At 42.7% G+C, this 14,253-nt stretch overlaps 2 protein-coding genes across 10 annotated transcripts in view; one reads left to right on the top strand and one right to left on the bottom strand.

The window, feature by feature from the left end:
- F2 (coagulation factor II, thrombin) overlaps positions 1–886 on the top strand; it is a 30,195-nt gene extending 29,309 nt beyond the window's left edge. The window contains exon 14 of the mRNA XM_075188186.1: positions 344–886. Within this exon, the coding sequence (XP_075044287.1) occupies positions 344–478 (135 nt within the window). The 3' untranslated portion in view covers positions 479–886. The remainder of the gene's footprint in view (positions 1–343) is intronic.
- A 4,141-nt stretch (positions 887–5,027) lies between these two features.
- CKAP5 (cytoskeleton associated protein 5) overlaps positions 5,028–14,253 on the bottom strand; it is a 32,709-nt gene continuing 23,483 nt past the window's right edge. For 6 of the 9 annotated variants that reach the window (XM_075188176.1, XM_075188181.1, XM_075188184.1 and 3 more), the window contains 15 exons: positions 14,011–14,146; positions 13,736–13,929; positions 13,446–13,615; positions 13,304–13,327; positions 10,218–10,391; positions 9,707–9,827; positions 9,435–9,614; positions 9,132–9,319; positions 8,986–9,061; positions 7,825–8,013; positions 7,259–7,396; positions 6,772–6,855; positions 6,516–6,675; positions 6,280–6,434; positions 5,028–5,684 (listed from right to left, as the gene is read on the bottom strand). In XM_075188176.1, coding sequence (XP_075044277.1) covers positions 5,445–5,684; positions 6,280–6,434; positions 6,516–6,675; positions 6,772–6,855; positions 7,259–7,396; positions 7,825–8,013; positions 8,986–9,061; positions 9,132–9,319; positions 9,435–9,614; positions 9,707–9,827; positions 10,218–10,391; positions 13,304–13,327; positions 13,446–13,615; positions 13,736–13,929; positions 14,011–14,146 — 2,229 coding nt within the window. In that variant the 3' untranslated portion in view covers positions 5,028–5,444. The remainder of the gene's footprint in view (positions 5,685–6,279; positions 6,435–6,515; positions 6,676–6,771; positions 6,856–7,258; positions 7,397–7,824; positions 8,014–8,985; positions 9,062–9,131; positions 9,320–9,434; positions 9,615–9,706; positions 9,828–10,217; positions 10,392–13,303; positions 13,328–13,445; positions 13,616–13,735; positions 13,930–14,010; positions 14,147–14,253) is intronic. The other 3 variants (XM_075188182.1, XM_075188183.1, XM_075188185.1) reach the window with 1 other exon arrangement.

Here is a 14,253-nt window from a genome sequence, read left to right as displayed (position 1 = left end):
ATCCTGAAACCAGAGCTCAAACTCATATACACCAAGATTATAAGCTTTCACACAGAATGCAAAGGTAAATACATTCAAATATGGAAGTGCTGACTGGAACAACCAGTTACAGCCAAAGCTGCAACTCAAACCAAGGTACATTTACCCCTTTCACCATATGGAAGGTCGGTCTAATGCTCCTCTAGTATCAACTTCCCTATACCTCTCCCTGCATCCCCAAGTGACAAGAGTAACAATACTACAACGTATCACTCACAAGGGCCAAATACATGGAGGGGAGCACAATACATTAATGTAAACCTTTCCTGTTAACGTTTGGGGTCTTTCCCTCTTCTCTTCCTAGGACCCATCAACCAACCGCTGGTTCCAGATAGGAATAGTGTCCTGGGGTGAAGGATGTGACCGCGACGGAAAATACGGTTTCTACGCAAATGTGCGCCGCCTGCGGAAATGGATTGTGAAGTCCATAGAGGTTTAGAGCAACCCTGATCTGTGACACCCTATAGCACAGTGAGGCTCGTCAATACAGTCCAACTCCACACAACCAAGTAGTCGTTGTCCATGTCAATAAAATGGTTGAAACACTTCACCGACTTTGTCTTATGAGAACAGTATATATTGATCTAAAATATTTGTGTTACACTAGGAGACTTTTTGACTGGATATAATGGAAGGCTACAGTTCCTTACCTAAACTTTGTCAGTAATTAATTTATCTGTCAAAATCAACGACGTCTGTTTGCTAGGACATCAGAGTCTGTGCTGGTACTGGTGGCTCGGAAGATCTCAAAAGCACATTATGTAATGCAGACCTTGATTAGCCTAATGTTTATTGTAACTTTGATTGTACAGAACATTAATTTGTAATTAAATTGAAATATTTGATATTTCTAGCACTCTTTATTTTGTATTCCGTATGAATTAGTCGCAGTACAAAAGCAAAAGAATCATAGAAACATAAACGAATAACGGGATGGATAGATAGACAACACAACGAACCTCTATGAAATAGCCACCAGTATTCCCACTCCAGATGATTTTCACTTCCCTCCTGTACTACGCCCCTCCTCTGTGCAATGAAGCAAGTGTCCGCAAGTCAATTCCATTAATATCAATTCTCTTAGCTGAAAACCATGGCCTAGATTTACTAAACGGCGGGTTTGAAAAAGTGGAGATGTTGCCTATAGCAACCAATCAGATTCTAGCTGTCATTTTGTGAAATGTACTATATAAAAGATAACTAGAATTTGATTGGTTGCTATAAGCAACATCTCCTGTTTTCCAAACACGCAGTTTAGTAAATATACCCCTATGTCTTTTACCACACAGTCAAATCCTGTGTCATGCAAACTTCCCAATGCAATGCGCGTGTTAGGTTAGAATTGCCGCTGCTTCACTTCAATGGGGACCTATAACAAATTGCTTAATAAGAAATGACACAAAATAAAAATAAATGAGGATTTCAATTTACACAGTAAGACCTGTGAGATTCAAACTCCCCATGTCCCTGAATTCTCTAAATTAATGCACGGTAAAAAGAATCTAGTAACTTCATAAGATTAGGGAGGGATAAACTTGGATTCGATGCCATAGACCCGGAGGAGCCAGATGAGGGATTTTTTGGTAGTAGTTTTCCACTTTTTAGTGGAAGATCGGTCAACAAGGGAGGAATCAGAGATGGTAAAGGATGAGAAAATGTCTTTTAATACAGACAATGATTTTTAATAACTGATTGATAAAAGTAATACAAAAAGACCTTACAAGTTGAGAATGAACAGATACACAGGCCCTGCAGGAGAGTCTGCTTGAGGCTAGGACCCAAAAACAGGATCACATTTTATGTCCATCAAGTGACTAGAGACCAGCATGTCTGTGAATGGGAATTTCTAAGTTAAAAGACAGTAAAACGCAAGATGTCTAGAGAAAATGTATCCCATTAATGAAAAGGACTGAATACACTGGAATATGGTACCAAAGATTGATTCTGTAATATCACTGCGGTCATTTAGGACCACTATTCCTCTGAAACATGGAGCTCCACTAAATGGTCCTATGGACCAGAAAATGGGCAGCAGTCTCAAGAAACAACACACTATAATTACTGTATCGTTCCTTATCACTCTACATACAAAACCCAATCCATAAATCGCCCTTGAGCTATTTGTCCACCAGCTGTGAAAATTCTTGGCAAGATAAATTGAAGGAGTTACTGCCCCCAGGCCTAGGAAAACCTAATTTACCTATATTTCCAGGAACAGTTCCACAGATGGTGGACATCGGACGTGAACTGTTGGATGCTGAACTAGGAGCCTTCAACCAGGCTCTCCAACCACACTGGCAGAAATACAGTCCAGCAGTAGCCAGTCTCAAAATACTCTGAGCAAGGGGTCACTACTCTACTGCTCACCACTCCCATGAGCCAGTATCCATATACTTAAGTGCTTCTAACCAGACATCGCTACATCTTGTCCCCGACAGCTTTTGGTGATCACTGAAGTCCCGACTGGAAAGAGTACAATGGCTGCCCTTGGCATGGGAAATCTGGCACAAGATACATGCAACGAATTGGAGGACTCATGCAGCAAGAAGAAACGTAAGAATTTGTAGCCACAAATCACTCCGGTAAGATCCATATAGTTCTATTATGTAGCCGTGTGGATAACGGTCCTCCAAAAAAAAAAAATGGGCATGACGTTACCTCCAGTAGACCATACCTAGGAAAAAGTATGAATAGATGGCCAAGCATTGCAGAGAGCAACTACTGAGACATGAGTCCTACGTACCCAAGAAGCTGCCACTGCTCTAGTTGAGTGAGCTTGCAAAATTTCTGCACCGTACACCAGTATCTCTTGTATGCCAGTGCAAGGACTTCTCTGATCCATCTCAAAATGGTCTGTTTGGATGGGTATCACCGTTTAATAAGTCTTGTGGAGATCTCAAATATTTCTGTGTTCCTAAACTCTTCTGTTCTGGCCAGAATGGAAGGATTGCTGAGCTTTTACTTTATTTGATCTTTTTCAGGGTATGAACACTGAGCGAAAATGGAGGTGTCATATCCTAGTCGAAAGGTCCATTCGATTGCAAAAGCATTTATCACCTTCATGGAGCTTTGGGACAAGCAAAAAAACTGGGCACTTTAGTGTTCTGATTTGCTGCCATAATGTCTACTTGAGGGTGGCCAAACTTTTTATTAACTGGAACATTTCCGGCTGCAGGGTTCATTTTTCGGACGAACATGTGTTTAGCTGCAGTGATCTATGACATTCGGTCTGCCCACCACATGAAATGCAGTGACTTCAGGCTTTTTTTTTGCTGCCTCTATCATGGTAGTGGTCCCTCCTTGGCAATCTATGCACGAGACTACAGTTCTGTAGTCAGAGATTACCCTGACACTTTACCTGCAAGAAAGGATGAAAAGGCTGACCTGCACCCTGAACATCATGCCTTGTCAGAACTTGTGTATTTACTCTTTGTTCAGTGACCATGCACCCTGTGCTATTTGGCAGATGAGCCTACAGCCTGTGGTACTGGAGTCTGTCGTGAATACGATCTAGTATAGTTCTGAAATACACACACCAAGTTTTGGATTCTGTCATTAGTTTAAAACTCCCCGGTGGCTCTTATTACCTGAATGGAATGATCCAGAGGCCTGTCTGAAATTTAACAAAATTTCACCAGATTTAGCATTTTACACTTTGCCCTATGATAGAGGCAAACAATCGAATGCCCCTTTGTATTGTAATCAGATGTTGACCTTGTAGTTCACAGGCAGGATGTGGAATACTCCTTTGGTAGAAATACTTTGTTTTGTACAGCATTGATTAGGACCCCAGAAATTATGTTGCTATGGCACGAAGGGACTCGTTGGGGGTAATTCAAGGGAATTGAATTCCTCTGCCTCATTTATAATAAAGCAGTGTTCCTGCAGAAAGGCTATTACTAGAGCAATCCTGGATACCGTAATCCTTCCGTAACCTGGAAATGCTGTCTCAGGACAGACAGAACGTGAGGAATCAGTAAGCATCCTGAAGATCTATGTATGCGAGTAGGATCTCAGAACCATCTTCTAAAGGAACAGTGGTCCTGGTTGATAACTAGCTACTGCTTGCATCTACTTTTAGATTAGAGCTCCATTTCTGTGACTCATCGCTGAAGGATACACATATTCTAATATTTTCCAGCTGGACAGACTTTTCTACTTTAACCCATTCCTTATGAATTAAACACTTTACTCCCTTGTGCATCGGAAAATTCTTGGACGTCGTTAATATTTGCCAACATATTCGCTCTGGTCACAATATATAACAGGTCACCTGTCAGGATTTGTTTATTTATATAGTACCGATCATATTATGCCTCACTGTACAGAGAATGTACAATCATTCAAATCAGTCTCTGCCCAAGTTCACATTGTAAAACTCTCTACCACACACCCACATCCACTTTGTCAGAAGCAAATTAGCCTAACCAATATGATTGGAGTGTAGGAAACTGGAGCACCCAGAGGAAACCCACGTAAACATGGGGAGATCATACAAACGCTACAGCAAGCGGTCCCTGGTCGGAATAAAAATAGTAACAGTGGCAAAACTGAGGCACATTGGCCCCAAATGAATGGAATAGGAAAAAAAAATTAAGTGTTTAATCTTATCTAAAGAGACAAAACAGATGCTATTATTGTGTCCACTTTAAAAAGGAGAAAACCCATCTACCTGGACAACAGAACTTCGAATGTGGCCGCTCTCCTTTAACATAATAAAAAACAAATAAGACTTTAGATCCCAGTGCTGAACGCGTCAAAGCAAGTTTTGAACAATAAACTCAGAGAGCATTTTTTTTTTTTTTTTAAATGAGTGAAGTTTTTATTTTAATGGCCCATGAAAATGTAAATGCCAGACTTGTGGCTCAGAGCTAGAACTAGCAGCTAGGTGGAGGTACAAGGCCTTTGTAGATTAGTTACTGTAATGTACAGATCAAAAAAACACAAGAAAAAAAACTAGAGCAACTGAAACAGCATCATTTACAATGTACGCACTTATGTCAAACTTTATTTACAAAAACATTTTCATGCCATGCCTTACGATTCCGTACAGAATCAGCGATCCACTGCTTTATCTTAAATTAAAAGCAAGTCAAAAAACAGCCACAGAGCTACAAATATAAGACATGGAAACAGACAATTAAAACCTGACAAAAAGAAAGATTCAGATTGTAGGGGTTAGGTATAGAACAGGGAGACAGTCTGTACACTAAAACACAGGGGGAGTTAGAACAGCAATATATGTACAAATACTCAGCCACAGTATTTTGCTCTCCCTCCCAAGAACGAAGAAATAACACAGTATGATACATAAAACAAGTTTACAATAGGCCTAGACACAGCCACTGAGCCGGAGACAAGACTCTTAAACATTGTAAAGGAAACCAGCACGAGGCTTTGAGTTCTCACTTTCGACTACTCTTTATTCTTTCTAGTCTTTTTTTCAAGTCGTCGATGTTGGCCGTGGAGGCTGAGGAAGAGGTGGTGCTGGCGTGGGTCTGGTTGGAGTCTAGATCCAAGTGCTGGAACTGCTCTCGTGATTCCCGCAGCTGAGAGAGCTTGCTATGGAGCATGTCTGTGGAGGACACCACTGCTGGGGTGGTGGTCTTAGAGAGCAAGGAGCTCAGTGGAGGCCTCTCCTCCTGCTGTAGGGGACAAAGAACATTTAGTGATGTGATCGTTGCATGAGCCGTCATCCACCAAGATCAGCACAAGCCAAGAGGTTTCATACAACAAAACCAGTTATTACCGACAGCACAATATCCTTTAACAAAGCAGACATTACAGAATAAGTCGTCCACTAGACCAGTAACCTTTGTCATCTCATTTATTAGACAGACGTCTAAGGTTCTCGTCACGCACTAGTTTAGGCTTTAATAAAGGGGCATCAGCTGCTTCCACCAACTCAAACGCCAATCATTTTAATGGGCAGAGCAGTATATTTATTGCCAGCTCCTTACTCTAAATTAGCCCTCCAGGCGATTCTTACGAGTGCAGACAGAAGAAGAGTCTGCAAAAAAGATGGAGCATATATCTGCCAAGTTTAAACAGTACAAATCCCACAACACGTTCTCCAGCAACAGATCCGTTTAAAAAAAACATTGATAACTTAATATCCAGTGATTGTTCAAGGACAATGCAGTCCATAACCTTGTTAAAGCATCAAACGTTCAGAGATGAAAAGCAAGGAGGTGGCAACAACTTTGCTACACAGACCAAGCACTAAACCACTGTTATTACCTTGGCGTTATCAAGCCCACACCTCTGGCGCAGTATTTTCAGCCTCTCCAGGTAGACAGAAGGCCCAACCTCCTCTCCATTAGAGTTTGTAGCAGGAGGAGCAGCATTGGTGACTATTGGAATAGTATTTATCTCTGTCCCGTGCGGTGTGATACCTGTGGGGAACAAAAACAGTCAGACTAGACCAAATCCAGGACTAAACATAACACCAGTAGACTCCATACACAGGATTTCACCTGCAGACAATGCAATACGACTCTTCCCTTCCCTCTCCATCTCTATCAGTCTGAGGCCACGTTCCACGTAGCTCTGGAAGAACTGGGAGGAGTTTTTGAGGAAAGGTTCTATATCTGCATCAGAATATTTCTTCTTGTACTCATACAGCTCAGCCAGACCCTATGAAAGAATTAAAAAAAAATATATTCAGACACCAGGTCACAGAATAAAATGGTATTTTCCTAGGACAAAGACTATCAAGCCACGTGCTCTGACCTCCTTTGTGTTTTCTTTAGATCCAATCTTCTTGAAAATCTCTGCAAGGAAGTCGCTTACATTTGCTTTTGAAACCTTCTCCTCCTTGAACAAAAGAAACACAAAAAAAACACACAAAACAGTTAAAAACAAGTTAACATAGACATACAAAGTCTTCTGGCCAGAAAATAAGTGGTAGATAACTGTTACACTCGGGATTGGTTCGGGATTTATTCAGAGTCAAAATATCTCTGTATAGGAGGTGTTGATTTTTTCAATCTCATTAACCAGAAAGTTAAAGTTTTAACCTCAAAACTACAAACATCCCACAATTCTTCATAACCACAGTCCCAGAACATTACATTAAATATGCAGACTCGACATCCCCTTCGTAGAGCATTACTTTAAGTACAAGATCAGCTTCAGGTCTCTGACTAGTCCTGTGACATCATGTCCGAGCTCGGACTATATAAGATCTATACAATGTACATAAAGATCAGTTACTCACTGTATGAGACGCTCCTTTCTCAGTCTCCTTGTCCATCTTTGAGCCCGTACCGTCCATGGAGTGCTTCATTACCCGGAGCAGATGAGCCTCTAGCTCAGACTCGTGCTTGTTCTCAATCATGCTCAGGTGATCCATGATCTGAAATAGGTTTACAGTTAGCACCAAGTTAGTTCCAGCAATAGGTCCTAAACGAGTGGTACCTTTTTCTTTATCAGTGTGCGCTGTTCTGGGACCACAAAGGAGGAGGTTGTTCCCAATAGAATATATTGCGCATCTGAAATGGAGGACCCCAAAAATAAATTCAGTGTCCTCACAGGTTGCACCCTTGTCCTAAATGACTTCAGAATAGAATGCAGTATATGCACCAGGTTCATACACGGTGGAGGGAGCAGGTTTGTCCATGATGGGAAGGTCAAGCCTGCCTGTGCATAGATAGTGCTTTATATGGGCAACCACTGCACTATAAACACGTTTACATTACTCAATTCAAATCCACAATATATTTTTGGCTCTCCAAAGCAGTCCGAGCTGTCACAGCAACGTCCCCATCTCTCCAGACCGCTCACCTTTGGGCCTTTAAGCTTGCACAACGTGTGCAGAAGAGTCTTCAGCGTCCTCATAGGCAGCTCACTCTTGTGTTGCTTTAGCTTCTCTTTGGGCAGGACCCTCATGAAGTTATGGATGTCCAGCAAAATCCGGTCCAGATTGATGTTATTTATGGCTTCTGGGAGGAGCCTGATCATCCGCCATAGACACTAAATGAAGTCAGGCAATGTATTCAAATGCAAGAACTTAAACTTATGAAACACTTACACTGAACTTTGTGCACAAAAGGGATTTTTATTCTTGCTTTAAACAAAAAAACAAACAAACAATGTCTCCAGTGTCCATTGGGGGACACTGAAACCATGAGTTAAGACTTTATTAACCTATCTCTGCTACCTTAACACTATCAGTACTCGGGGTCGAAAATGTCATAATAGTTCAACGGACTACAACAGAATTCACACATGTGGATGCTCCCATTATCTGTAACCCCCCTGGCAAGGCAATATCCATGTGTATCCTGAAGCTTCCATTCAGGTTGAGCTCAAGACTTACAGAATACCATATACAACTGCAGAGGCAAAGAAAACAAAAACGGCTTTTTTCCTCTGAAACAGCATATTTTCAAACGGTTGACTACCCCACTGTTCTGGAGGTTTTGAGTTTTCCCCAATGCGCACATTAAGACAAACACCACATACTATTTTGCAGAAACCTTACTCCCCATGTTCTAATCGGATTCCTTTACTAATCAGGAGAGGAGAGGTAGATTTGAGTGTTGTCAGCATATAGGCGATCTTGGAGGCTGAAGGAATAATAAGTTCACCCAGGGATGAGGTGCACAGAGAAAAGAGCAGAGGACCCTGTGGGACTCCTATGGGAAGGAATGTTTGGCGAGGTAGGAGATGAACCATGGAAGAATGGTGTCAAAAAGGCCAATGGTGTGCAGGATGATGGGGGTAGAGGGAGGAGCAGCAAACGCTATAAAGATTTGTTAAGGTGGCAATGTCCTAACTGGAGTCTATACACCATGGTCTCCGTGTCCCCCAACAGAATGAATGAGAGAGAGAGAGCATGAACAAATTCTATTATTCTATTATGTTGAGGTCTTACTGTCTTGTTTAACTGTCTTGTGTACTGTTTAATTGCTCCAATACATGCAACGTGTTTTAAGACATTACCTTCATGACAAGCTCTGAGAACTTGGGCGAGCTGGCTGTGGCAAGCAAACTGTCCTGAAGCAGCACGAGAAGAGCACTGCAATGGAGACACTATTTAGTTACTGCACAAAATCAGAGTCCCTGGCGGCCACCATATAAATTCTTACCTCAATATGTTGGTCTGATCAGATCTCTCCAGCACTTTTACCACCAGGAGGTTGACTGAACGCACCACTTGCTGCCCCTCCTCAAGATCTTCCACCCGGGAGTCCAACATGAGGTTGATGAGACCATGCATTAGATCTTTCAGGACCCCTGTAGAGGCTTCCCGGGCCAGACTCTCCATCTGGAAAAGCTGTGGAGAGATTATTAGTGAGACCACTGACCAATTAGGTAAACGCCTTCTCCAAGTGCTGATTTTATAACACAATAGTGGACCTGGATAGTACACTTTAAAGACTACACCTTACCGAAATCATGTTGCCAATGATGCAGCTGTACAGACGTACAATATCGTCCTTGTCCAGCCGCTCGTCTGCCATATGGGTGTTGTACACCAGGCGTAGCTGCATGAAGGTGGCAATCAAGAACTGGTCTATATGGCCAGACATGGCTTCTGCCTTATCCTCTTGACGCAAGACTTCATCAATCTGAAAGATGGGTCAGCTATAAGTTTGAATATTTGTCTTGAAATAAATCCCCAAATCCTCCACTCCCCGTGAATTTAACAAGCAATAGGTACCTGAGCTAAAGCCTGTATACTGGAATTGATGTCTCCACTGGCAACTTGGGAGATGACAAAGTTGATGGTAGAAGCAGTGTTACTGTGCATGTCATCAAAATGTGGGGAGACTGCCCGAATCCTGTGGGTATAATACAGGACAGTCAGAACATCTAGTACCATAACGATCTCCTTTGTCAGGATTAACAGCAGACTACAGTTACTAGAAGTGTTGAAACACAACTATGAATAGTCAACTGTGCTTATAGCAGTTGTGTATTAGAGGTTCTCAACTCAAATTACCACCACACCACTTTATAACCCCTGTAATTCCTACTTTGTGAAATGGAGAAGTACAAATTGAATTTAAGGACGAAGGAGCCATCGGTACACATTACACACCGCCCGGCCATGTGCATGACATTAACGGGCCTGCAGACCAACATTGTCAGCTCTCCTGCATCTGCTACAGACATACAATATGCGATACCCTGTTTAGAGCACATATTTTACAAACCAATCTGCAACTTACTTTGGTTCTGGGATTAAGACTGGTTCAAATATCTCATCCAGTTTGTGCTGGACCAGAGCGGGCATCTCACATCTCACGGTGCCGTTATCATTCTCAATTTCATCCAGATCCAACTGGAACTCCCGTGGGACAGAGTGCGCAGGTTCTGAGTGTCCTCCCATGCTTCGTGCTTGACTGGGGAGAAACAGAGGCTCACGTTAGGACCAAAGGTATTACAGAAATCCTGTACACATCACATTACAGGTAGTTATCAATGAACATGATTTTACTGTGGTGCCCAACACATGTGCCCTTCAGTAACAGGCCAGACGCCTAAAAACAAATCTAACGTAAACATTCTAAGCAATTCTCCCCACCTACACATGTATTATTGACCTGCAACTGTATTCTGTGGTAAGGTGACCAGTACACCATTTAGTTAGTGTACTTGTCACATGCAAGTTCATATGATCTACTAAATCAGGCAACATGAAGGTTTTTTTTAACCCCTTCACGCCATATTATAGACTGCGGCATTTATAGTACATAGTTCATAGTACACACTTGTGAATTAGTCCGATATGGGCCTGTAGTAAAGACAAGGATCTTGCATTGATTAACAGATTGTCTAAGCAAGGAATGACTTCTTTCCCCCTGGACCTCAGAAGAGGAGCCGTGGCTGCCATGACCTTTGTACATATACAAGCCGCAGTTCCCAGGCTGAAGAGGTAGAGTACAAAATTTATAATGAGGAGACCGGACTGCGAATCTGAGAAGGCAATGGTAATCTTCCCAGACTGGTGATGACCACATAGACATCCCAATGTCCATGGAGACCAGGAACTCATTTTCCATGCTCTTTATCAAGTATTCAATCTTGAACCTGTCCACCAGCAGATGAATGTTTAGTGTTTCAGGTTCAAAATAAGCTGGAACGTTCAATGTGGTTTCTGAACCAAGAAAAGGTTTGAAGAGAACCCCAACCTGTTCTGCTCTTCTGGAAATGGAATGACTACCTCTGAAGAGACTAAACATCAAAAGGCCTCCAGCCGAGAGTCTTTGTTTTGTGTATGGGAAGACCTGCGGTGAAAGTCTAGGGATGGCTTCAGAAGATCAATGTAGCCCTGGGCTAGGATTTCAGTCACCCAGGTACCTCACATGGAACTGAACCACTGATCTTTGTAAATGTAGTCCACCACAGGTGCTTCCTGGTGGGCAGTGTGCCAGTCATTCTGGTCATTTAGTTGACCAAGCCGGTATTCCCCTATGTTGCCCTCCATTTAGGGAAAGTTGTGCCCTTTAGAATTAACACCCCTAGAAGCAAAAGGTACAAAATCTAGGACCTCTAGACTTGGGAGCAGTAACCAAGAGGAAAGAGCCCTCTCCCCCTGTGGACTGACAGACAATCTTACCAAGCTCAGGACAAAACAGGACATCAGTAAACAGGAGGGACACGAGAGCACTCAGATTCTGTGTCAGCCTCCCAAGGCTGAAATTCTGCCCCCAAAAAGTCATGCATTAAACAGCAGCATTGTCCCCTTTCCACAACTTTGTTAACTCCAGGCTGATGCCAAGATGGCCTTAGAGAATCCAGCAGCAATAAATATGGCTTCAGTGTCTCCATCTGAGAAGCTGTATTGAGAATCGTAATAGTTGTGGTCTTTGACAAATGTGTTATAGGTGCATTCACCTTAGGCAGGGGACTCCTAATTTGTCCCTGTCCTTTCCTGCAAAAGGATAAAAAAAACAAAAAAAAACTGTAGTCTGTGTGACTTTGAACCTCTTGTCCGGTTTTTGTCCAAGCTTCACAAAGCAAATCATTCAGTTGAGGAGAGGAAGGGAAATAAAGGTTTCTTCTCAAGAATCTGGCTCCCCAAAGTCTTGAAAGTTAAGGGTCCGCACAACCTGCACAAAGTCTTCTATCCCTTGTTTCCAAGGACTTCTTGTCAAAGAGTAATCCTCCATGTAATAGCCCTCTGAGCTTTCCTCTCTGAAGGTAAGACAAGTGGAAGAGTACAAATCCTTGGAATACTGGACCACTGCAGGTCTGTTGCTTTCCAGGTCTTGCTGTACAGGTAGGTTAGGGCTTTCCTTCTCCTTTGAGAGGATCTTCGAACCCATGTCCTGGACAAAATTTTCCAGAGCCTACTGAGGAAACTCCATATACTGCCCCTCACCTTACCCATTTCCCTGCACAGGAGTCTTTGCACCAACAGAAGGTCACAGTGTGGACTGGTCCAGGCACTGGGCCTTGAACACTTTCTCCTCTGTGGAGGGCCACCTGCCATTATGGCAGCAGCATCACTAACTGTGGCTGTAGCAACCAGGTAAACTCCTGATGAAAGGGGAAGATGCAGTTGGAGGTGCTCATCTGCACCCTGTTCTTAGGAACAGCCGCTGTTACCCAATTGGATGTATGAGAAAAGTAGTTTGTTTTTTTGTTGTTTTTTTTTAAAAAAAACAACTAGGGGCGCAGTTAGGAATTTTTCCAAAATTACGATGTGCTTCAGCTTTGTCCCACCACTTGGTAGTGATCTCACACTAACTGGCATGTCAGTTAGCACTAAGCCATCACAAGTGCAGGGAAAGCCTTTTTTTTATTGCTATAAAGTCCACACTTCATTAGCACACAGTGTGGAAACTTCTCTTCAGCAGACAGTGTTTTGTTATACAAAGCATGTGCCCAGGAGCTGAGCCAAACACCTCATGGGGACACTACTGGAATTGCAGGCAATCCGACATAGCCCATTAGTGTGGAAGAGGAAAGCACCAAGTCGAGTCTGCAGAGTATAGCTCAATCTGTTGCGGCAAATCCCAGCACAACAGTAACTTAAATACACAGTGATTGAGGTGGATAAACAAAAAACACACAAGACAACAAAAACAGACATAGTATGTCCCCATCTATGCAAGTATACTAGAAGAAGGCGTTCTCTACAGGCACTAAATTACTGGACACAGTGTATGGATTGTTTTGCAGGCAATCGTGGAATAGGATCACTTGAAAATGTAAAAAGAGGAAAAAGAGGAAAAAAATAAAGAAACAAAAAAAACGACCACAGTATGAAAGGAAGTAGCACTAATAACATCCGGAAGACAATACTTACATCCTGTAAGTGCGGTACATTATTCTGTCCAAGGAGAAGCATTGGTAGAAGAACAGAACATTTAGTGCCCTCGGCATTAAACCCACCCAACATCACAAGTGTAATAAAAGAAAAGGTGGCTTTTGTTAGCAGCTGAACCTACTTCAGCTTGGAAGACATATCTTCAGGGGGTGCTTTCCTCAGCTGACTGGTGTTGGCACTTTGAATGCGCTGAGGTTTCTCGTCCACTTGCTTAGCTGGGGCAGACACCGCCTGCTTCTTGCCAGCACGTTTTATCCGCTCCTCCAGCATGCTCAAGTCTTTCTCAGAGAGCTGCGGAACAGAAACGGTGTTAGGAAGGAGTTACTGAAATGGTTCAGTAGTGTGCGCCAAACCAAAAACTGGCAGAAGTTTAGCTTTACGTGCCCTGTCCTCTACGGGCATCATACTTACATTTCCAATCAGTTTGAAGACTTGCTCCCCATGCACATTGTACACAGCCACAATGGTGTTAAGAGCAGCATTACGTACAGTTGTGTCCCGGTCTCCAATATGTACAGCTATCTCCTTCAGAACCTTGCCAGGAGTTGGCTGGCAAACATTCATACCATAGGATTCGACCAGACATCCGAGCTCCTCTAGGCATTCTGTGGGGCAGATATGTGACGGAGTTAACAATTGTACCGGTTAAATTTTACTAATTGAGATATGAAGCTTCCTTAACTGACCTGCTCGCTGTTTGGAGTTCTTCGATTTGATCCCTTCCATGACAAAGTTAAACATCTTGCTGGCTGGGTACACCTGGCACATCTTTGTCAGAATGGCGCGTACATCTTTCCGTACAAGATCTTTTGGCTCTCCCACCTGGGTGAGAAAACGCATGGTTCCCAAAACTCAAACAGCATAGAATAAATGGCAAATCTCATTCATAAACCAGACGTCCACTGCAGTACTGTACAGATTATAAACAC

This window comes from Mixophyes fleayi, chromosome 10 (genome assembly GCF_038048845.1).
Source record: "Mixophyes fleayi isolate aMixFle1 chromosome 10, aMixFle1.hap1, whole genome shotgun sequence".
NCBI classification, from domain to species: domain Eukaryota; kingdom Metazoa; phylum Chordata; class Amphibia; order Anura; family Limnodynastidae; genus Mixophyes; species Mixophyes fleayi.
Note: the sequence above shows the minus strand (reverse complement) of the source record. Positions and strands in the feature narration are given on the sequence as shown.